The sequence below is a fragment of the Empidonax traillii genome, unplaced genomic scaffold, assembly GCF_003031625.1.
Source record: "Empidonax traillii isolate 1590-97213 ecotype Southwest subspecies unplaced genomic scaffold, ASM303162v1 scaffold39:size2480183, whole genome shotgun sequence".
Lineage (NCBI taxonomy): Eukaryota > Metazoa > Chordata > Aves > Passeriformes > Tyrannidae > Empidonax > Empidonax traillii.
In genome coordinates, this window is record NW_020955232.1 from 1,911,895 (window position 1) to 1,935,521 (window position 23,627).

At 52.3% G+C, this 23,627-nt stretch overlaps 2 protein-coding genes across 6 annotated transcripts in view; one reads left to right on the top strand and one right to left on the bottom strand.

Moving 5' to 3' along the window:
- MAFK (MAF bZIP transcription factor K) overlaps positions 1-10,824 on the top strand; it is a 14,469-nt gene extending 3,645 nt beyond the window's left edge. Inside the window, exons 2-3 of the mRNA XM_027878230.1 lie at positions 5,053-5,132; positions 6,302-10,824. Coding sequence (XP_027734031.1) covers positions 5,097-5,132; positions 6,302-6,736 — 471 coding nt within the window. The 5' untranslated portion in view covers positions 5,053-5,096 and the 3' untranslated portion in view covers positions 6,737-10,824. The remainder of the gene's footprint in view (positions 1-5,052; positions 5,133-6,301) is intronic.
- Positions 10,825-14,188: 3,364 nt separating this feature from the next.
- On the bottom strand, positions 14,189-23,457 carry TMEM184A (transmembrane protein 184A). 5 transcript variants are annotated; one of them, XM_027878231.1, is made up of 10 exons: positions 22,743-22,803; positions 22,200-22,305; positions 19,695-19,919; positions 18,875-19,040; positions 17,984-18,074; positions 17,817-17,892; positions 17,120-17,211; positions 16,595-16,764; positions 16,297-16,494; positions 14,189-15,852 (listed from the first exon to the last, which is right to left on the bottom strand). In XM_027878231.1, the coding sequence occupies exons 1-10, from the start codon at positions 22,793-22,795 to the stop codon at positions 15,602-15,604; spliced, it is 1,428 nt and encodes a 475-aa protein (XP_027734032.1). In that variant the 5' UTR covers positions 22,796-22,803; the 3' UTR covers positions 14,189-15,601. The 5 variants fall into 5 exon arrangements, with proteins under 5 accessions (XP_027734032.1, XP_027734036.1, XP_027734037.1 ...); XM_027878235.1 differs by lacking the exons at positions 22,200-22,305; positions 22,743-22,803 and adding an exon at positions 23,155-23,457; XM_027878236.1 differs by lacking the exons at positions 22,200-22,305; positions 22,743-22,803 and adding an exon at positions 23,016-23,094.
- Positions 23,458-23,627: the final 170 nt, after the last annotated feature.

Genomic DNA, 23,627 nt, shown 5'->3' on the forward strand with positions numbered 1-23,627 from the left:
TCACCACATTTTCTAAGCGTGTGATGGAAAAAGTGCTGTTAGCTTGTCAGTACCAGGGCTGGCTGTCGCATACCTTTCCCCTTCAGCCACCTCCTCCATGAAGTTTCAGAGGTGACACACAGGCGTACCCGCCTGGTACTCCTTATCCCTGCTCCCTAACCACAGGCTCTCTGCAGCATCTGACTAGGTTGTTTACCAAACCACTGAAGACTGTCTGATCCGTGTCCAGGCTTCCCCAGAGAGTGCCTCAGAGAGCTGTGTCCTGGCAGCTCTTAAATATGCTCTGAAGGTTCCTGAATCTCCTCTTTGCTGCTGGATGCTGGTTCCGATCCATAAGGGAAATGGAAAGCTGGCCAGCTGGGCGAGGGCTGCGTGGAGCTCCTCTAGAACAGTAAACAGTGACTCACCCCCTCCTTGTGTCTTCTCTCTCTTCATGTCAAATATATTGCCTCGCATATGCTTCTCTACTCTCTGATTCACACCACCAGCCTGTCCCTCCCCGCTCTCATTACAAATGAGTGACAAGCGTCAGTCTGCCTTACAGGATGTGTGAAGGTTGTCAGAGCAGGAGAGTGGATTTTTGAATGATGGGGAGAGGGATGGTGCTCTGCCTACCATGCTGCAATGTGCTGGAAATCCATGTCGTGCCTCCGAGTGGCAGAGGCACGGCGATGAAGATTTAAGCAATCTGTAGTTCCCTTCACCTTTCAGCTCAGATATCCTTGGTAGGCACGTCCGTTTGGCTGGTGCTCTGGAGCTGGGAGTAACTTGCGGATAAACGAGAGATTTAAACAGCTGCCTAGGAATTAAATGGCTGCATTTGGGAATGAGTAGAGTATTCCCTGCGTAGCTGTCGGTGCCGTATCGAGACGTGATGGCAGAAATCCCCGTCGCTGCTTGAACCTTGCGCTGTTTTTCTGCCCTCGGGAAGTCGTCGCTGGCTTGGCGGAAGGTGAGGGTTGCATGTTTTCAGTTTGCTCTATGTGTGTGAGAATGGAAGCTAAACACCAGCAGGGCTGTCTGCCAGGTGCTCATGTTCTGGCCAGGGTTGTCTTTCAGTGTAGAAAGAGTTTTAAAATTCAAGTTGATCCACAGTTGTTGGGTGTCGGCAGCGACTTTATAGTAATTCCTTAATGTGTAACACGCTTGGAAAGCCCTGTAGCGTGGAAAGTCTGAAATCTCACTCTGGCATGTTTTCTTTCTTAATTGCAAGCCTTGTGTGGAAAGCTCTGTCCTGCCTCTGCCTGAGTCAGGCTTTCTGCTGTCTTTCCCTTTCAAAGCAAAGGAAACACAGATCTCTAGATGGTCTAAGCTGAGACCGCCAGGCTTAGCATGTCAGCTGGAGACCTCCAGGTTTTTGGGAGGATGCTGCAAGAGGCATAGGAGTTGTCTGAGAGAGGGAGAGGGCGTTGGCAAGGCTGTCAATGGGTAACTTTATTGCAGAATTACAAGGGCTCTTTATGTAACCCACAGTCAAAACACTTGCTGTAAATACGAGCGTGGAGCTGCTCTGGAAAAGCCTTTTCCCCTCACAGTTGGTGTATTACTACTCACTGCTTTATTGATGTAGCGTTCGAAGTGTGTCGTACTGCTTACAGAGCAGGATGTAACACGGTCCTTGTTCCAAAAAGCTGAGCTCCTAATTTTAGATGTGATGCAGCAAACGCAATTAAGGAAAGAAGGGCAGGAGTAGGGTAAAGACTAAAAGGGTTCTAATAATCAAATTGCAGGCAGGGTCCCAGAAGACCCTCGTGCAGCATGTTTAGGGAATGCTGCTGGGTATGACTTGTTTGCGGAATGGTTTATGATTTTGTTGTGGATTTTGTTTCCTATCTGTGGGAGATGCCATGCTGATTTTAGTAGCTTGCTGGTGGCTGAATATTCCCAAATAGTTCTGATGGGAAGGAGTTAGTAGATGGGGAGATGGAGCCTGAGGCCCTGGAGGGCTGCTGGTGAGGGTTGTAAATGTTGTTGTATTGGTTTCGAGCAGAGCCTGGACCACACCTGTGCCTTCACCTAGTGCAGAGATAAGACTCTTCCTGGCACTGGAGTCGGAGTGTGAAGCTTGAGCCTGTTTGAGTGTTTTTACTTGCGCTATGGAATCCTACCCTTTGGGTCGGGGTAGCCCCCAGTCTTCCACCCTTCAAGAGGGTCTGGTATCACTATTCCTGATGGTGCCCTGAACCTTCTCATTCATCTCTGTGCCAGCAATGGCTCTGGCCCATCACCCCTGGTGCAGCAGGATGGATCCCTGCCTGCCTTGGGGGGGTGTCTTGGTGTGGAGGGGGAGACAGGTGTGCAACAGAAGACCCTGTACCGAGCATCTGTGCTGTCTGTCCGCTGAGGAATGTGCAGGGTAAGGAGCTGTTGCTTTGGTGACATGGAGCAACAGGTGACCAGAAGAGGTTTCATCATGCAGAGCTGGAACGTTGCTTGGGATAGCAGGTGAGCCCACATGCTGACCCCACTGGAGGCAACCTCCCCCCTCGGCTCGCGTTTTCCATGGTACTTTACATTTCTTTCCATCTCCGCGCAGCCAAGTGGCCCCGTTCAGTTTTTCCATCGGCTGGCGCAGAAAACGCTTTGAAGACGCGCTGGGTGAGGATCAAAAGGCTTTTTGTGCAGTTGGTGGGTGTGACACGGGGCTGTCGTTGGCCTCCCCCTCCTTTTTGCCTTTCCTTTTCCGGCGTTAGCAGCGCGGCGTGCGGCCAGCGCGCCCAGCGTGCCCCTTCCCTTGTAGGGATGGGGGTGGCGAGGGAGGGGGGATGCCGCTGAGGGAAGGAAGAGTTTCTGATGCTGTGGGAATGTGAGCGCTCAAACTCTGTAAACAGCTGGTGACTCACTGCATAACTATGGCACCAACTGCCTGCGGCCCGGCGCTGCGCCTCTGCAGGGAGGGGGCTGCCGGCCCTTTCCTCTACGCACTGGCAGCGCCTCTGCGCTCCTCAACTCTGAGAGGAGTCCTCCTGGCCAAGACAAGGAGCTTTTTCCTTCCTCCCGACTGCTAGGGCCTACGTCTGCACCTCCAACCGGGAGGTAGGGGTGGGCAGCAAATGCCTGGTGCGGTGGGGAAGCGATGGATGGACGGCAAAAGGGCAGTGCTGGGGTCTGAAGAAGTGCTTGTGTTCGCAGGGGGATCCTGCCCTTCTGAAGAGCACAAAGTGTGGCAGCAGACAGAGGTCGGGCACTCTCCCATCCTTTGGAGGCAGCTGCAGGGGGCTGAGATTTGCCCCTGTGTCCAGCCCACTCCTGTGACCCCGGCGAGGCAGGGGCTGCAAGTTTGAGGTCTGCCCGGGGTGGGGTTCGGTGCTGGAGGAGAGCAGGGAAGGACTCGGTGATGCTCTAGAAAATGCAGCGCACACCAGTTGCTGTAAGTGGTCCATTCATCACGGAGCATCTTGGCTGGTGCGCTGTGCGGCTGTCCTTGTCCCTCCTCCAGACATGGAGAGCTGTGCTGTCTCGGGCTTAAAAATAGAGGAGGCGCCTAAATACACTCCCTAATATCTAGGATAGTATCTTGCAGCTCTGCACTTACAGGATTATTTTTTTCCGCTCCTGCTCTTCATCTTGATCTTTACGTAAGTCGTGTGATGATGAGGTGTCTTGACTGATAAAATTCAAGTGACAGCAGCACGGGCTGAGCCAGCACCTTCACCCACCCGGCTCCCACCAGTCCTCACGCCCCACCTTTGCACCCCCCAAATCCCGCCACCCCTGTTTGCAGATATGAATGAGTTTGTTTACTCTCCGACGACCTCGTGATGTCTTTGCACAGACATGACCTGAAGTCATTATTGCTTTTGGGCTTCTCTGTTTCCATGGTGACTGTCTCCGGGTTGGCTACTTTCCCAAGGTCACCATGGCAACTATCAGAAGGGAATCATGCTTGGGATGCTTTGGCTGGATTTTTCATGAATGATTAGGATGTGTGACACGATGCAGACGTGGAAATGGGGAGGGTTTGGGCTGGGCTGGAGAAGGTGGGGGGGGGAGAGAGAGGACTCCCGCCAGACAGGCTGCTCTCTGCGGTGCCGCGGGTGTGCAGCCCTCCAAGCCGCCCTGCGTCGGGGGGGCCCGGCGCCTCGCCCCCTCCCCGCTGGGGAGCCATAGGCACAGGCTGTGATGGTGGCGTGGCTGCGGTCGCCTCGCTCGCGGTAGGTACCCGTCGGAGCGTCGTGCTGCCGTCACCGCAGGGCGAAGGGTTTGGGTGGAGGTGTGGGCAGGTGAATTTTCGGCAAGGCGCCGGTCAAAGGGGTGTAGTCGCCGGCTAAGGTGAGAGTGAAGGGCAGCGTCGCGGCAGGGGACCGTCTGTCTGTCGATGGACATGCCTCCACGTCACTAGATACATCAAGCAGGTCGGCTCTCGCAGCCTGGGGCTGGAGGATCGTGAAGCAACAGTCTTGGTGTGTTGGAGAGGCAAACTCCTGCCTGGCTTTGTTATCAGGGGCTTTTGTTTCTGTTGTTCGGGTTTTCTCGTGGCGTCTCCTTTGGGTGGGGACAGCGCTGGAAGCAGGTTACAAACCAGGCAGCTTCTTTCTGGGTTGCTGGTTCAATTTTGAGCTGGGTTAATAATCATCAAAATAAGAATGAAGGGAGTTGTTGTCTTGTGGCTTTTCAGTGCCTTTTATGAGCGGAGGTAACTCTTAATTCAGTCCCTAATAGGCCATTTGGAGCGTCTGGGATTCCTCCGGAGGGAGGTGGCGGGGCCTGAGAGGCCACGCTCTGTGCTCCCCTTGGGAAGGGGTGGCACATGGCAAGGCGGTGTGTGGTGCTTAGTGTGACTGTTGTTTGTGGGTGTCCTTCCCCATCCTCCCTGTCCTGTCTTTTCCCTGCTGGATCTTAGTGTAGTTAATAGCAAAATACAAGGTCTTAGTGTTTGAAAGCAATGTGCTTGTCAACACAAATGTCCAAATACACCACAGTGCTTCCAACAACTGTGTGGTTGTTTCCCGCAGGTGGTGGTTGAGTTCGGAGTTTGGGCCACCGTGTTTGGTGTCTTCTTCTTGCCTTTGTCTCTGAGATTAACTTATAAATCTTGTTTTGTTTTCCCAGTTGCAATTTCTGAGCAGTTTTGTCCGGAAGACTGTGCTCAGGTTATGACGACTAATCCCAAACCGAACAAGGCATTAAAGGTAGGCAAGAAGGCTGGGTGGGTGGGGATGGGTGGCCAGGGAGGCTGTTGAGGAACTGTGCAATGCTGGGTCGTACATGACTGTTCTTTTTCATTCCAAGAGAGTCTTACAAATGAGTGCTGATACAATTTCCCACTATCTAAAGGAAAGGTTAGGGTAGAAGAATACCAGCGATACCCAGAAAGAGGTCTGAAGTCTCTGGGATGGCATGGAGGCTGGTGTATCCCAGTTGCCTATCCAAGAAACTTCTGAGTATAGCAGGTATTGGCAGCATCCTGAAACCAGTGCTCCCAAGCTTGAAGTACTTTTACTCTCTGGACTGGGAGGCACTGGGGAAGGGATGTGTTCAGCTGGTGTCTCTGACATCCAGGAGGCAGTAAATGCCTCAGACATGCCAGCATGATGGTGGTCCATGCATGGGCTGTGCATGCATTGTTGAAATTTCTTTCCAGTGTTTTAGCTCTTCATTCCATACGTCTTTCAGTCTCTGAAAAGACAAAAGGATGGAGTCGTAAAAGTTCAGGATTCAATGATCTTAAAGGTCTTCTCGATTCTACGATTCTGAAAATAATGGTGGTAGCAAACCTGCTTGACAAAAGGCTTAAGGCCTTGGTGTGATTTTCTCATGTAACTTCACTCTGGCCTGTGCCCCAGCACAACCAGATCAGGCTGTGTCCTTGAAACCAAGCAGGTTTGGTTTTGTTCACTGCTCAAATGAGCAATCTTCAATGAAAAGCCATAAAATGCTGAATTAAGCCCTGCATACGAGCAGCTATTCTGCTATTGAGATGCTGCACTATTATCCCAGCATAATGCTGCGAAAAGGTGTCATCTTTAGCATTCAGTATGAATTCTGGGTCCTGACCAAGAACTTCACAAACAAAAGGCTTCATCTGGCTTTACATTTACCTCCTTGAAAATCTTGCTGTTGGGTTCACACTGCTTTCTTTGACCTAAGAGGGCTACCCAAACCCAGATGACAGCAGTGCTCAGGTCTCTGCCATGTTCAACCCAGATGTTTTAGTGGAGCTTGTGCTCTTTACAGCACTGCAGAGATGTTTTCCAGGTAGGGCTGTCACATTGCTGAGGGGTGCCCCTGTCTCCTTCTGCTGTCCAGAACATCCGTTCGCGTAGGGTTGCTGCTACCCCTGTGCTGTTGGTATTTGCAGGTAAAGGAGGAGTCAGGAGAGAATGCCCCAGTGCTGAGTGATGATGAACTCGTGTCAATGTCCGTACGGGAGCTGAACCAGCACCTGAGGGGTCTCACCAAAGAGGAGGTCATCCGTCTGAAGCAGCGGAGGCGCACTCTGAAGAACCGGGGCTACGCTGCCAGCTGCCGCATCAAGCGCGTGACTCAGAAAGAGGAGCTCGAGAGGCAGCGGGTTGAGCTGCAGCAAGAGGTGGAGAAGCTGGCCAGAGAAAACAGCAGCATGAAGCTAGAGCTGGATGCCTTGCGCTCCAAGTACGAAGCACTCCAGACCTTTGCTCGTACCGTGGCGCGAGGGCCTATTACCCCGACCAAAGTTGCCACCACCAGTGTCATCACCATCGTGAAATCAGCTGAAATCTCATCCAGTTCTGTGCCGTTTTCAGCAGCGTCCTAGTGCCCTCGGTGGGGGGAACTAGCAGCCTTTCAGAGGGGAGGGGATAAGGCTCTTATGCATTGTTCCGGAGTCCTTGGTCATGTCAAGAATTGGCATTTTAAGAATTCTCTTCCAAAAGTGCAAAAAATAGAAGAAAAAAAAAAAAGAAAACGAGAAAAACAAACAAACCCAAAGGGTTCCTACAAAGGGAACTTAACTGGCTGCTTCTGTCTGGACTCAGTGGCTCCATCAACCTCTTGTGTCCAGGATTTGAGCTCTGTATGCAGTACAAATTGCAAGATCTGCTTCCTCCTTCCCCCTGTGTCCACAAACCCCTCTCAGCTGTGGGGAGCCTTCCAGCTGGGAGAAGATACCTGAGGAGCCTCCGGAGTCTTCGTGAATGATGCTCAAGAGCCAGGAAACAGATGGACCGTAGAAATCATCATGTGAGATGAATGTATGGGAAAAAAGAGTTTCCTTTAGTGGCCTCCTACTCCTTGTAAGAAGAGTCTCCCCTACCTTCCCCAATTCCATCTGATATTATGAGGGCAGGGATCTAGGCTTTTTGGATTTGATTTCATCATGGTATGAGTGGATGGGAGTGGGAGGACTGTGGAGACTAATGCTTGGGTCCGACCACACCCATTAGGAATAACCTTTTGTTTTTGATCCATGCTGTTAAAATATGGAAAAATATATATTTTACATATTTTAATATGCCCCATTACCTGTGTGGCCTGTAAAAACTACATCGCAGCCTCCTTTATTCCGAGCCCAAGTTTCCCAATAGCTCCTTCCCAAAGGTGTGCCTGTGAATTGGGTATATTTATGCAGTTTATTTCTTCCAAATGATCCACAGTCTTGAAGTAGCAGCTTTTTTTTCCTGGATTCCCTCAAGCTTAGGGGAGGGAGGCGCAGTAAATGCTGTGAATGAAGAGCAGTGTGATGGGGAGGAAAAGGGGAGATGAGGAGGAAAAATGCTGCAAGTATTACTGGTGGAGGCAGAACTGGCTGTGAGAGAAGGTGGGACAGTTCTGCTGGGATCAGCACTATGAGAAGGGGTTTGTGCAGAGTATTTCAGAAGGATGTTTTTAAAGCACTGAAGTGTAACTAGAGGGCAATAGTGTTCAGACAGGAGGAGAGAAGTTTTAGAGTCTCCTCTTTGACAAAAGCATTGATAGGTTAGCAACAAACATCCCAGCTGGAGAGCTGCGCTCGCCAGTCCTTGATGACCAGAGAAGGGCAATGGGGAGGTCAGATGGGAGCTGGAAGAGTCTTTTCCTCTCCATAGCACATCAGATGCTGAATTTGGGATCCAAAGAGTACAGTGAACAACCCTCAGTGTTCAGACAACCTGTGTGAATGTGACCCTGAAACTTGACGCTTTCTCTTGCAAATGGGGGAATTATCCCGAGAGGCGCGCGGAAGGCAGGATGGAAAATCGATGTGTGTAGGGGATGGAAGAGTTGGGATCGAGAAGTCGTTTGTATGGCTCTGAGCAGTGGTTTGGGAGAGGGATTTCTGGCTCAGCAATGGGCAGGAGGTGGGAAGCTGAAAGGAGAGATTCTGCTGTTGCGCAGCAGCGCTGAAAAGACGAATGTTTCCAGGTCACTGTAAAAAAAAAAAAAAATAGCTATGTTGGTGTTTGTGTGTTTTGTTGTTGTTTTTAATTTCTTTTTAAAGTAGGAAAGAAAAGGGACTGTGAGTTTTGTAGGGCAGGTCAGAGACTTGTGGAATGGACGATGCCTGTTGTCACGCAGGTGAGAAGAGAATGAGATTGCTGAAGTTCAAGATGAGGAGAAGAGCTTAGAGAATTTGGGCTCCAGAATAGAAAACAAAGATCACGGAAAATTCACAAGTGTTTTGGACTGAAAGAGAATAATCAAGTGCCACCGTTGTTGCAAAGGGGACAGTGAGCTGGCATCTGACACCCAGTATAATTTGTTGTTTGAGGCTTTGTTTTGCCTTGGAGGGCAGTACGTTGGTAGAAATTTAGTGAAGCCCTACTTGTCTTTGGAAGAAGTCATTAGCTTGCTTTTTCTTTTTTTTTTCACCTTGTCATCGGAGTCTCTGGATTTCCCAGGAGGGTCCCTTGTGAAATAGGTTAATGAAAAGAGAAACCTCAGTCTTGGTTCTCATTCAGTCCTCAACATCGACATCCGTGACCTTACTGAGCCAGAAAGGCTGTCAGTGAAATGCTTCCTGAAGGCTCATTCCCCCTGCCAGATCCACGTGTTATGGAGGGGAGCAGGGAGTTTCCTTCAAGTGATTTTCCAACACGTAGAGTTTGGATGACACTTAGCGTTACCTCATTTCTCCTCCACTCCCTCCCTATCTCCAAACAGGCAGATCAATGTCCTGTGTATCAGTACCAGTTATTGACTCCCACAGCAGAAGCTGAGGAAGAGAAAGATGTTACTGTCATTTCCTGGTCCTCTCATGTTCTCCAGCTCACAGACATTGGAAACTTTCCCAGACCTTACAGGTGCCTCCGAAAACAGGCAAAATGGAGACTCCTGGCACTGTTGGGGCTTTAAATGAAAAGTTTAATGAAAAAGGCCAGTTGACTTGAAAATGCCCAAATGCTTCCAGTCTTTAAAACAGCTCCAGAGCTCCATAACATTCCTGGCTAGATAGGAACACCCTCTGGCTGCCCTTGACACCCCTCTGGGGAAATCAGACCTGTCTCACCAAGGGAGACAGAGGTCGAACTTTGTTCCGTGGGGTCTTCTTGCTGTTGGAATGAGTTGAGAAACATATCTTTACGTGGCACTTCCCTTGTGGCCAAGTATTTTTTTTTTCCAGTTCTTGGAAGGGTGCCAAAGGCTTGTCCAAGTGATTGCTAGTTTAGTGCTGGTAGACACTTAAATCTCTGGTCACTCGATTAAGAACAAGAGGCCTGGGTGTTGTTAAAGCTGTTGATACCATAGCCATGGTAGGTAATCCATATTGGATATCCATAAGGACCACGTGGAAATATTTAAAGAGAGAGAAATATATATATAAATATATAATTATATACATTTTATCGTACAGATTTTTCGTAAAAAAGAAAAAAAATAATTTTTTTTCCAAGTTTGATACTGTAAATCTTTATTAAAAGAAATTGCCAGTCCAGGGCTCCCTGGGTGGTGACCTGGAGGGGAATGAAATGTCCTGGCTAAACTTCCACAGAGGGATCAGAATTGCAAGGTAACGTGGAGGGAGGAATGACCCGAAAGCTGTTGACCGCATTGGAGATCCAGCTCCTCCACCCTCCTCCCTGGAGGGCCCTCCAGCTTGGGGTTGTCGCGTTGCATTCCTCTGGGGTTCGGTTTGTTTCTGTTGTGTTTTATTTTTTTTTTGTTTGTTTGTTTTGTTTTGTTTGTTTTTCTTTTTTTTTTTTTTCTCTCCGTCCTTCACTTGCCAGCCTGACACCCAGGGCGAGTGCTCCGTGTGGCGCTGGCGGCGTTGGGGCGCGTTCCCCCGCAGCCGCACCTCTCGCTTGTCTCTTTGCTGCAGTAGTTTGGATGCCGGGGCTCCCTTCTCTGCCCCTCTTAGTTTGTCCCCCCGGCCCCGCTGAGGAGCGGGGGGCTCTGATTTTTGAGTGCTGGGATCCTCTCCCCTGGGCCTGGCCTTTCTTTGGTTGCTCCCCATCCGCAGTGTGACGTGGGAACCGAGGGCTGGGCGGGAGGCAGGAGAAGACGAAAAGCGTCGTGCAGGGACCGGGAAGGGGCATCTCTGTTCTCGTAGACCTGTTTGCTGTGCTCTCTGTTGGGAGTGGGGAACCTTACCCTCCAGGGCAGCTCCAGATCCCTTAGAAACAAGTCAGTGTCTCTGCTCTTGCCCAACTCTACCATGAAGTGCAGAGACCTGGGTGACACGGCAGCTCCGGGATGGTCGGGGAGGGACGAGGCGCTGGCCATGAGCTGGTGCGGAGGCGAGCTGTGGCAGGGCCAGGCGCGATGCCACGGGAGCGTGAGGGACGGCTCAGACCCCGGGGAGGAGGAGAAGGTGGCAGTTTTTTCTCTCTCGAATCATTTAAACTTCATTGTCATGATTGTTTTTATTTAAAGAGTTAAAAAAAAAAAAAAAGAAAAAAAAAGAAAAAAAAAGAAACAAAACAAAACCGAAAAACTTTTGTAATGTGGATTTGTTTTCCTTCGTCTGTATTTCAGTCTGCTGGGGTGTTTCCGTAGATGGTGGATACTTGCTTTCATTTTTTTAATGATAGAAGTCTTCTGTTTTAAGTTGTTTTTTATCACCAGCTCATTCTATCCTCTGTGGTTACTCAGTAATTTCATTTCAATATTTATTTTTGTGCTGCTTTTTTATTATAAAATAAATTATTGATATACCAAGCAATGTGGATTCCTGTTTGTAAGGCGAATAGCCCTGTGTATGTGTCCATTACTTCTCTTGACAGCCACAACGTAATTTATTGCTGTAAATTTAGCTGCAGTGACTGGTTTTTTTGTACCTTTCCAATAAAGCATTTTCTGGTTTCAGACTTGCCCTGGTCTATGGTCAGCGTTTTGGAGCCTGAACTGATCTTCAGTGGAGTGTTTTGCTTGGTTTTTTTGCTGCCTGTCCCCAGTGCAGCACACAGCTGGTTGCTGGCTGTGGCGCTGCGGTGAGCAGTGTGTTTTTCGGAGGCAGGCTGGGCTAAGGCTAGTGGGATGGCAGCTTGGGCTGTTGCAATTTTCTGGCCCAGGCAGGCGGAGCCCATCTCAGCCTTTCTGCGGTACTTTCTTGGGCTAATTGGAATGTGCTCAAGGGATAGCTCTCGTCTGAGCTGTTTGTCAGGTCGATCCCATGCTCAGACCACGTGTACCTGTTCCTAACCTAGGCTGTGCCTTTGTGCTCAAGCAGTGTGTGTCTGTGTTAGCACAAGCAGGACTGACAGCTCAGCAGGCACCTGCCTGCAGTCGTGATGCTGAGCAAGGCCACTTGTGGCTCAGAGACACTGTGACCTGTCTCACAGTACTGGAGAGAGACAGTCCTCTTTCTTTGGGTTGTGAAATATTCCTTCACTGTTTCCCTGTGCGACTGCCTGTGAATAAACCCTTACATCAACACTTCATCTTTTTGCTTGTCCCTGCTGGGGCTGTAAAGGGGTGGCAGCTTGTGCCAGTGAGCTCCCAGGGGTTGCGTTGGCTTTGAACTCCTATTCCAAGTGGTTATTTTCTTTAAGGGGCAGCTGAAGGGGGAAAGCACTTGGCCATATTGACGCAATAGATTGGAGGCAGACGGGTGTGTTGGCCAAAGCTGGAATTAGAGGTAGGGCAAAGTGGAGAGGAGCAGGGCTGAAAGGCTTTGTGTGTCAGCAGGTAATGGATGGTCATTAGGTGGGGCCAGGAAGGCTTGGCTGAGCAGGCAGTGGGTGAAGCCTGGGGGTGATTGCAGTCTCCCTGCAGAGCAAGAAAGGCATCATCAGCTGCTTCAGCTCATGCCTGGAGAGACGGCAACAAGGAGCCAGTGACAAGGGAGAAGAGAGGGAGGTAGGGCAGTTGTGACTGTTGGAAGCATGGAGGAGCATTATTTCAATAAAAGAGCATCAGGAATGGTCCAGGTGGAGGTTCGACAGTGAAAGGAAACTCAACCTTCACCATACTTGGGGGAGAAGTCTTAGGGAAGGGTGAAGAGGGTGGCAAAAGCAGAAATCCTGCTCTCTGGTGCAGGTCTGGCAGCTTGTTGCCTGTCAGCAGCTGGGCCCAGGGGACTCACTGGTAGGTGTTAGCACCTAAAAAAAGAAGTGTCTGCCTCTGACTGGGTGCTGCATGGTGAGCAGCCATCTGTGAGAGCTGGCTCTCCTGTGGTGCCAGCAGCCACCTTCCTTCCCCTTCGCCTGTAGGGTGGCCAGCCCAGCTCCTGCAGGTGCAGTGGCAGGGCATGCCCTGGGAGGATCATCCCTGGTATGAGTGGGGTGTAAACCTGCCTGACCCAAGCCCGAAAAGCACCAGGAGATCCAATAGCTGCAGCTCAGCCTTGCCCTTGGGGAAAGCCCGAGGACAAGTGACAACTGGAAAACAAATCTGCCGACCACCAGAGCCTGCTGCTGGCAGTGAGAGATGCCTGTTCCTCCTGGGCTGCCTGCTGGCGTGGCTCCAGGCTCAGCAGGCTCCTGTGTAGGTCACCCGAGTGCTCGCCGCCAGCTTTCCCCACGTCCTTGTTGAGGAGGTGGAGGAGACGCATTAGCAGAGGAGCGCGGGACCGCATCCAGCCCACACCACCGCTGGCATTTCTGTTCCCTGTGGATGCGCTTTGACAGCGAGAGGGTTTGAGGGCCATGACAGCGCCCAGCCTGAGCCGTCAGCTCTTGCCTCTCTCCCCTCTCCAAGAAAAAGGACGAGCAGGAGGCCCAGCTCACGCCGGCTGGAGCAGGGAGGGTGCCTGCTGCTGCTGCTGCCGTCGCGGCAGCCAGCTGGTGTCCAGCCCAGCACGGCTCCTTCAGGCTGGTATCACACTGCTGACTCGCATGAGTCACAGCTGACTTTTTTTCCTTCCCCTCCTTGTTTGGCTTGCAAGAAGGATCTGTTTTACATATAATACAGTAATCAGGGCTTGACATAAATAGGCAAATGTTATTGTCTGCGGTGGGAATTGCACCTGCTGGCAGAGCAATGGAGGCAGCCCATTATGCACCGGAGTCGATCATTTGTGCAGTGAAGTACAACCACAGTTCTTGCTGTGTTCTTGTGCAAGTCTTTATCTCAGCGGCTGCGAGTGCGTCGACAGATGTGCCATCATCACCTTTGCAGTCTGTCCTCGCCCCGGGAGCCGGAGCAGCCTCTGCTCCTGCAGCTGTGGCCGTCCTCTCCCAGAGGGGTGAAGATCAAGATGCTCAGCTGAGATGTCCCTATTTCGGTACTGGCTGCGTTACAAAGCCAAGCAGCCTTGTCCCTCAGTGTGGAGGCTGCACTTTGTGGGCCGGACAGTCCTGCTCCCAGGATGCACAGGATCCTGGATGAGTGCCTGGATGTGCAGAGCATATGGCTCTTGTTTATGGACCTCATTGCGGGATAAGTGGCAGCTGTCTCACCTGCTGAGCAGGTATGAGCAGCTTTGGACCGCAGGGACTCACGAGACTGGCTGAACTATAGGATGCTTGTGTGGAGTCTGGGCTTCAGCATGGTGAGATTTCTCCAAAAATTATCAACAGAGGTTGTCTTGTTGGTGCTGTGGTCTGTGCTTAGCTTAGCTAAACCCCATCTAGTGCCTCTGAACCGCTGCATCCACACCTTAGGCAACGGTTGGAAGAGGTGCTGTGCAAGGAGAGGAAGCAGGGGACACGCACATTCTTTGTGGAGTGAAAAAGATGAGCACAAATCCCATAGGAATGCCAAAATGTGCAGGATGCTGCGTGTGCAGGTATTTCTGCTGGGCCAGCATTGAGGGGCAGGGAGGACGTTAAGCTTAAGAGCATCAGCATTATAGCAGGAACAAGCAGATCGTGGGCTCTGCTTGCTGAGCTCAGTGAAAATGCTTGCTCCGTGCTAGAAATTGCTGTTTATTAGAAAAAAAATAAATAAAATCATTTAATGTTATGATTTACATTTTGCAGCTTAAGAGCAGGGGAAAAAAAGACCCAAATGCTTGGAGTTGTGCGTAAGAGGGCTTCAAGCCTTACCCATGGGTTTGTTTGCCACATGACTGCAAATCTGAGGCTGTAGACTCACTCTTGTCCTTCCACTACCCAGCTCCCACCCCAGACAGCAGCCCAACCAGTGCCTAGGTAAGTTCACAGAGTTCATCTGATTACTAGGGAATACAAATCAGACTAAAAAATTGGGGGGGGAGGAGGGGGAAACAGGAAATTTAACAGAAGGATGTGCACTCTCCATCACTGATACAGGGAGAATCCCTCTATGCAGACTCTTCCCCTACCAATGGTCCTGCCCTGAGTGGTAACATCCCCCAGCACCTCTCTGTCCCCACCCTGGTCACCCAACTGGGCTCAGCTCCCACCTGCCTTCCCATAGGTCAGGCAAGGCCCAGGGACCGGGAATAGTGAAGGGTTAGGAGGAACAGACAGTTCCCACTAAGTGAATTCCTACCACCACCAGTCACAGTCCGGTTCCCTAATAAAGACTCTGATAAGGAAGCTGGAATCCCTTTTAACTTCTGATCCATTCAGAGATAAGCTGCTTTAGACATAAACAAGCGCTTCTGTCACCGGCAGCTCTCAGAAATGCAGCTGCAGATCTCTGATTAGCCCCAGTGAGGTCCCACCGTGCTCCCGGGGGAGTTACTCAGACAGCTGCATCCACATCTGGAGGGAGAAGATGACTTGCTCTTCCTCCACGGTAAAGGTCTTTTGCACAGCTCTGTTAGGCTTTTCTGGGAGAAGGAAAGGGGAAAAGATGTAAAAATAAGGAATGACTTCTTTCAACCATTACCGGGTTTTGAGGTGAAGCGAAGTCACCTTCCTGGGCTAGTTTTCTCCACAGGGCCCTTGGAGATCATTTTTTACTCAAATTGGGAGAAACTAGAGCAGAAGTGTGCTGAGAAAAGCATTTCTCTCAGGCCTCAGCACTGCTTAGAGCTAAGAGGAGAGCGAGGGCAGGTGGTCTGTCCTGCACCCTGGCTCCCCTCCCTGCCTGGCATCCCCCAGCGTTGGCACGGGGCTGGCAGAGAGGCACCAGCAGTGGGGCAGCAAAGCCCAGGCTGCAACACAGGATCAAACACAGCCTCATCTGTAACAGCAGGAGAGATGGGACAGCAGAAACTGGCACTATTTGATTTAACCTTTCCCTGGGTTATTGCATCTTCCCTTTGAGAGACTGGCTTTTTGGGCAGAGTTCCTGGCTTCCCAGCGTTCTGATGACCAGGCTGTCCCAGCCTCGAGATGCCTCCCATTTGCATGGGTTTAAATCTTTCCAGTGTCACCATCCCTTCTGATATCCCCTACAGCTCCTCATCTGACAGAATCAGCACTCTCTTCTCAATGTTTTTGTTCTTCCTGCTGCTCTGTCCATCCGTTTTGGAGGCCACGTGCCCATTCTGCCCCGGTGCCTTGCGCTCTGCTTCCTGCATTGACTGCTGGGTGTACTGCTGGTACATGGGCGAGAAGTTGTGGATGGCATCCTGCACGATGTCCTGGGGGCTGATGGTCTCCTTCAGCCCACTGGAGATGCTCTGCATCGGGGCGAGGTTTGCTGCAAAAGAGGGAGAGCGGGAGGGTGATGGGGCATCAGTCAGTCAATGAGGCCAAGCACTTCAAGACTGGGATGACACTTTTCTTTAGAAATTCAAGATCAGGGGCTCACTGTGGGCCACATCAGCTTGCAGTGGCAAGTTCCAAGGACAAGGAAGGCAGCTCCACCTCCACGTGTCAAAGAGGATAGATCCTCTCCTACAGCATGTGGGTATCACATATCCCCCAATTCTGCCCATCCACACCAAGGTCTGTCTTCCCATCCCCTTGCTATGGTTTGTGGTATCATGAGGGAAGAGAGAGAAGGAACTCACTGAGCTTAGGTTAAGGAAATTCCTCTTGTAGTTTTTAGAATCCCATTGGTAGTGGAATACTAATAAAATAAGGGGGGATTTCCTCTTTACTTAGTCACTGATAAGGGAAGGAAGAAGTGAGGAAGAATTACCTGTTGATTTCTCCTTCTTCTCCCTGTACACCTGGCAGGTGAATGCGTAGCGCAGGGCAATGGAAGCAAAGAGCATCTCAATGCAGATGATGAAGTTCTGGTAGCCAGCAGCCACTGTCCCAGCTCCCACCTCCTTCCCATCTATGATCTGAACTTCAGGGATCACCCCACATTTCTCCAGGATTGCCAGCAGCGTCCCTGTGCAGGGGAAGGGAGAGAGATCAGCTCTGCTCCTGCATCCCTGAGCCAGATGGGGCTATGGGAGAAGTGCTGGGCATCCATGGTGGGACCCACCCACCTTGCCAGAAGGAGAGGAAGATGACTGCCTTGATGGTGATGAACTTGAGGACCGGCTCAAACGGGCGCAGCAGGTCCATGGTGGCGAAGTAGAAGAGGAAGAGTGCGTAAAGTGCCAGGCTGACGGAGAAGTTGTAGATGATGGTGATGTAGAGGTATCCACTATGGACACTGAGGGGAGAGAGAGAGATGCTGCCTGGGCTATGGGGATTGAAGCAGGCTGGGGATAAAGGGGATCAAATGGGGAGGGGGAAAGTGCAGGCTTTGCCATAAGGGAGAACACAGCCCAGGTGGGGAAGCAGGGGCAGAGGAAGCAGGGGGCCACTCCCAGCTTTTCCTCTGTTTGGTGGGAGTTTTGTCCCTTTATTGTTTGGGGTTAGTGAGTCTCTGTTCTCGGCACTTTGGGCTCACAGTGCTCTCACTACCCACAGAGCAGCTCCCCGGGGAGATTGACAGGACACACTTGTGATGGAGCAGGGATCCATCCTCTCCCATTCACCCTCCCCAGCCCAACCCAAATCCTCACTTGAAGTCTCCATCGTGGTACTTCCCGAATGCCTGCAGGATGATGGTGATGATTGCCATGAGGGGTTTCACAATGCAGAACTGCAGTGTGGCCTGCACAGGGGAGAGACGTGGTATGTCCTGGGCAGCGGGGACATCCCACACCCTACATCCCACCCCCAGCCCCTCCACACGAGCCAACCCCTCTGCTCCTGGGACAGAGACACAGAGGAGAGAGCAGTTCTCATCACAGGAGTGACTGAGGGGTGAAATATAAACCAGCACAAGGTCTGCAGATAAGAGGGAGCAGGGCTTCCAGAAGGTAGCATAGCCACTCCAAGGTGGGGGACTGGGTGGCTTGGGGACAGATAGGTGGCAGGATTCAGCCCACAGCACTGCACTGGAGAGTTAGAGTGTCCAGGCTAAGCTGGGACTGGACAGAGATGGCAATCTGAGCTCTGCAGTGGGAGGAGACCCTGACTCAGCAGTGAGTCAGAGGCAAGGACAGTGAGTGTGCAGCCCTGCTGCTGGCCAGGTGCCGGCGAGCTGGGTGAGCTGCCTCCCTTAGAGAAAAAGAAAAAAAACCACAAAACCCAAACCAGCATTTGGGGAGAGTGATGAAGCAGAGCCTCCTTGTCAGGGGAGTGAGGGAGCGACCTGCCACCCAGAGAGCCCTTGTCCAAGGGGAGTGGAGCCGATGCTCCCCATCGGGTACCCACCTGCTTGCAGAAGCGCAGGAACCCGATGGAGTAGGACATACCCTGAAGGCAGCAGGTCCCATAAAAGCAGCTGGACCTGGAAGCAGAAGCCAAGGAGATGCCACTAGGGCTGCTGGATGGGGAAAGTGGGAGAAGGGCCAAGGAACTCATGGGATGATGGGACTTACGCAATGGGCTTCCCTCGGATCTCTGTCATGATGTTGCTCTCCCCTCCAAGGTACTCAAAGCACAGACTTAGGAAGCTGTAAATCACAAAAGCTGCCAAGGCAAGGGCAGACACAATCAGCAGAACTGATGGAAATTCAGGATGGGGTTGTTTCACCTCCCATTCCTTCCTGCTCAGGTGGCAACCTGGCACTGCACCAGCATTTGGTATACTGGTGGGTGGGGTCCCAGCAAGAGAAGCAGCAGGTCAAATCCATCTGACTTCCTAGCAGAGTCAGACATGCTGCACTATGTGCACAGAGTTCACAGCACGTGCAGCAGCTCCTCTGAGCATGCACAGTCCATTCAGGGACCCTCTGCATGGAAGGACCTTAAAATTGCCAAGGGACAGCACAAATGGCTGGTGGCCAGCAAGGAGCAGGTCCTGAACTCTTTTTCTGGACGTCCCTATCACTTATGTTTCATATGCTCCAAACCTGAACTAATACAAACACCCACACCACTTAGTTCCCCAGGAGGAGAGCAACAAGACAGAAAAGCAAAATTAATCTTGCACCTCAAAACACCCCAACTCCCCACTTTCTTGAGTTTGTCTACTTTCTGCTTTGGAGAAGATGCATTTCTACCCCACAGGGAGCCAGAAAACCTCTTTCCCCAGGAGCATGGTCCTGGAGTCCCTCTGAGTCTGCAGCCAGGTGTCTGAAAGGCACCAGTCTGTGGGGCATCTTCTCCAGGCTGCTGATGGAGAAGGGGAAAACCTCTACAGGGAGGAGAGTGGGAAGTGAAAGTGATGAATATTTGCCACTTTGTGTCAGGACGCTCCAGAGTTTGGTCAGCAGGATGAGAGACCTGCTTTGCCTTCAGCTTCCCTGCTGAGGAGAGGCTGTGCTCACCTTCATAGCAGTCACGAACTGAGTCAAAGTAGACGTAGTACTGGTGGCTGCCGAGGAGGAGGAGGCTGAGCCAGGAGTCGAAGGCATAGATGGGCACGATGAAGAGGATACGGATGATGTAGCGCTGCTCTTTGGGCATGGTGTAATTCCTCAGGTGTGTGTAGATCTGCAAAGTGCCCAGAATGCAGAGTTGTGGCTATCAAAGGTCAGGATGGGAACAAAAGATACCCCCAGCCCACAGGGGTGCCCTGTCAGCCTTCCTCCCAGGGATGAGAGCTCTGCCAGCTTCCAACCACACACCCACCGCAGTGAACAGACATAAAACAGGCTCCATCCCAGTCCCTGGGGCAGTCCTTTGCACAAAAACATGTGGAAATCAGGTTCCTTCCCTGGAGCTGTGCAAGGAGTGTGCTTTCTCCTGGGCAGCCCCATCCCAGCGCTTGGAGGCACCCACTTGCCCCAGGGCTGCCTTCAGCAGCACAGATCTGCACAGTACCCTAAACCATGCCCACTGGCAGTATGGCTCAGGGCAGCTGGTGCTGTGCACCCCAAACACCCCACTGGGTGTTGCCTCCAGGCAGTATCAATGCCCGGCAGCCTCTCCTGGCTCTGGCAATGACTCTAGGGGAGAGTGTGGGCAAAGTCCATCCTCCCGAGCTGCCAGCACCAGGCTCCTGACAGCGGAGATATCCCCTCGGGGCAGCAACAGGAAGAAATACTTATCCAGAGCTGAGTGATTTGCAATGAACTTGGGGGCAATCAATAGTTTTGCCCTCATGTCAACCCCAGCGCTGAGCCCCATCTCCGCTCCAGCCCATACCTGGTGGAAGGTGATGATGAGTGCCGACCACACGAAGATGCCAGAGATGGCCTGTGCCGTTGTCGTGGTCAGGAAGAGCTGCTGGCCATCCTGGGAGTCGTTGTGGGCAGCCATAAGCAGGGAAAAGGCTGGGGATGGAGGGGCTGAGGCCAGCTGGGCCGTGGTGCCAGGCTCCAGGGTGGTAGGTGCCACGGGAGAGGCGAGAGCACGTGTGGCATTACTCATCTGCAGGGAGGGAGAGGGAAAGGGAGTGGTGCAGGAAGGCAGGAGCGAGGTAAGCTGGTGACAGGGAAGGTCCCAGCAGGTTTCCCAGCCCACACAGAGTATATAAATCTGTGAGGTTTATCTCCTCCTCAGGGTTTTTCCAGGGTGTCCCTCAGCCAAACCAACCCATTTGCCATGGTTGGGTCTGCTTCTCTGCTTCTTTCAGCAGAAAAATGCAAATGTCCTTCAAGAGCAGACCTTCTTTTCCCTGAGGAGGTCTATGCAGTCCATGTGTCTCCCAAAACACATGCTTTTCCTTCCCAGCCTTGCTCCTTGTTTTCTCAGGAATAACTGTGTACGTTTGTGCCCACGTGAGTTCACACTTGTGGCTCAGGACCCTTTTCCATCATAAACCAGAGACTTGAGGGTTAAACTCATCCCTCACCCAGGATAATAATAAGTCCCTTACCAACAAGCCATCAGGACACCGATGTCCTCCCCTTTGGGAGCCCAGAAAACACTGCCATCCCTGTGGTCCCCCCCAAAAAATTTGGCTCCGTTAGTCATATGTAGCCTGCTGTGGGCAAAGCCCAGGGCTGCCCAAGGAGCCAGATATTTGGCATCACACCAGGAGAGCTCCAGCATCTCCATGGTCAGTCTGTGCTCCTGGAAGCTGGTTGCCCCAAGGCACTGAGCATTCCTGGTTCAGAGGGTGGCTGCGGCATATGAGCACCGTGTACCCTGAGGCTCCAGTCAGCAAGGACCAACCTAATAATAAGCAATTATTTATAGGGCAGCTTCATATCTCAAGGCCAACAGATGCATAAACTGCCATGTTTGGGTTCTCTTTCTGCTAATCTATGGAAAGCTGCTTTTTCCCAAGCATAATATTAGCGTTTTAAAAAAACAACAACAATCTGCGAGCAGAGCTCTAACAATATAGATGCTTCTCAGTGCATTGTTAATAAACAAATATTTTAGCTGCTGAGTAACTATCGTGTGGGGTAAAACTGTAAGCATGAACTGGAGAGAAGCATGAAAATATCTGCCACAGATAAGAGTGGTAGGGAATGACCTCGGTCCAATTAAAAACTGAAAACAAACCAAAGCAAGAGCTCACCCTGCAGCTTTCTCTTCTGCCCTCTCCCCAAACCCCAACCTCACAGGAGAGAAAACTCAGCTGGTGTCAAATCAACAGCCCTAAAAATACCTTTTCCCTCCCCTCCTCCTGGCAGGAGTCGCCTGTAAGCGGAGATGCCGGGGCGGCAGAGTGCTGGCCAGGCCCCAGGAGCTCACCCGGTGTACCTGTGCCCACAAGTGGGGATGGCTGGAGGGAGAGCGGGGCAGTGGTGGTGTGGAGACAGCAAGGAGCCAGGCTTTTCCTCCCCGCAACCGTCCTGTGGCCCTGCCCCGGCCAGCAGGAAGAAGGATCCCGGGAAAGCTGGGGAAGGATCTGGTCTTTGGACAGACCACAGCGACGCCGGACCTGCCTTGTAAACATTAACAGGAGGGACGGAGATAGCTCGTGGCACACGGAGGGAGACGAGAGACTGGTTGTGCCCCATTCCCCAGTCACTCCTCACTCTTTTTGGGGGCTGCCCTGCTGCTGGCTGGGACTATATGGCTGGATTTGGCCACTCTTTCCCTCTGCCATCGTGATAGAGCCGTACGAAAGCTCATTGTTCCTAGCTGTGTTTTTCTAGTCACTCTTCTAGTGACCCAGCCCACTCCCCAAGACATGGCAGAGAGCTGCACTCATCGCTAGACCCCTTTAGTTCTGTTTTCAACCCAGCGCTGTGCCACAGATGCTTGGCCTGAAACATCCCAACTCTTATGAGCTTTCCCAGCCATCTCCGTACGAGCACGGTGGCACCAGCAGCCGCTCCTGGCAGCCTCCCCGACATTGTCACACTCTGAACGTGGCGGAGCAAGTCATTAAAAGCAAAAGCCTTGGTGCCGCTCGGAGACAGGGCTCCCAGCTCCAGAGGTAATTAGATCCCGGCCGTGCAAGGTAGTCGGGCAATTCAATGCAGTTAGAGAGCCATTTACTTCCAAAACAAAGGCAGCAAGGAGACACAGGGAGTAATATCAGCTGCAAAACTCAGCTCCTGGATGGGACTGCGCCAGTGCCACATCCAATCTGTCTGTTCTCAGACACCTTGCAGGTACCTGCCATGCAGCATCTACCTGTTACACTCACTCCCTGGGATATTAGAGATGCCAGGTGAGCACTGAGAAGATAAACTGAGCAGTGAAACCCATATTAAGGCAGGCCAGCTGCAAACAGGCTTTTCACCTCACCAGGGATTCCCTTCTACCCGCAGGTTGCCAGAGCCTGGACTCCCAGCTCATATCCTTTCCTGTGTCCTGAAACACCTGGGACAAATCCCCATCCCGGCAGCAGCTCCTGTGAGGTGGAGCAGTCAGAAAGGAAAGATGAGCCCTTGCAGCCCCCCACCAGTGTCTCTCAGATCCCTGACCCTCATCCCGGGAAGGGGAGCATCCAGGCTTAACCACACCAGCACGTGAGACATGCCTTTCATCCTGATTGCTTTCAGATAAAGCCAGGACAGCGGGTTATTTACCCTATCAGCCTCTCCACACCACTCCCAGGCCACCCAGGAGGAAGGACCTACAGCAAGCACACAGCAACGAATCGAGGCAGGGCAGCATCGAGCCCTCCTTAAAGCCTGTCTGGAGGACTGGATGACGCAGGCATGGAGCTCTTACAGCAGGTTCTGCCCCCCCAGCAGCTCCTACAGGTGCTCAGAGCCAGTGGCTGGGCCAACCTCTGGTCTGTGGGGGTGTCCCCAGCCGCTGCGCACCCCCCAGGGCCCCACTCACCCTGTGGGGCTCCTCCGGTAGCGGGTCTGGCTGCCGTGCCCCTGCCTCTGCATCCCCTGTGTCCTCCTCCACCTGCACCCGCGGGAGACTCCTCCTCCGGACACCCTCCCAGCGCTGCCTGCCTGCTGGCAGCAGGCCCTGCCAGTGCCCCAGTTACCTTTGCAGCTCCCTGGGTCCTGCCAGCGCCTAACTCATCCCACCAGCACCCCCCTCTGCCTGCCAGCGCCCCAACTGCCCTTGGTGTGCCCCGGGCCCTGCCAGCACCCCACTTACCTTACCAGCACCCCCCTGGTGCTCGCTGTGCCCTGCTCACCCTGCCAAAGCCCCGCTTGCCCTCGCTGCGCCCTGGGCCTCCCGGGAGCTGGAGCAGCAGGTTGGGCTTTGTCTCCTGCAGAAAAGCCACCCAACTTACCTTTCCAGTCTGCTGCACTCGACACCCACACCCGGAAAGCAAACACGGATGGAAAGCCGCGGTTCAGCCCAAGGCCGCTGCCCCCTGCCCGGCACACGTCCTGCGGCTGCGGGCAGGAGCTCTGCCGGGCCGGCAGAGGCAGCTCTCCTTGAAATTGGAATTAATCCCTACCTGGAGGAGAGAGATGACTAAAAGGCCGGCAGCTGGTGGCACCTTGTGCCTGTTGTTTGGGGCAGGCCTTCCCCGAGTCTACTGCTGAGCAGAGAGGAGCAAAGTTAAAGGACCAATTCCTTTTGCTCCAATTATCGTCCATGGAAAGGCACCAAGGCAGGTCTGTCGTGGCTCCAAGCACCACACTGGAGAGATCCCCATGTCCTTTTCTCACTCACCACCCTAAGCAGACCTGGTGGCACACACAGCCAGGAAATGGTGACGGTTAACTTGTACTTGGCTTTCCAAAAGTTGCAGGAGAT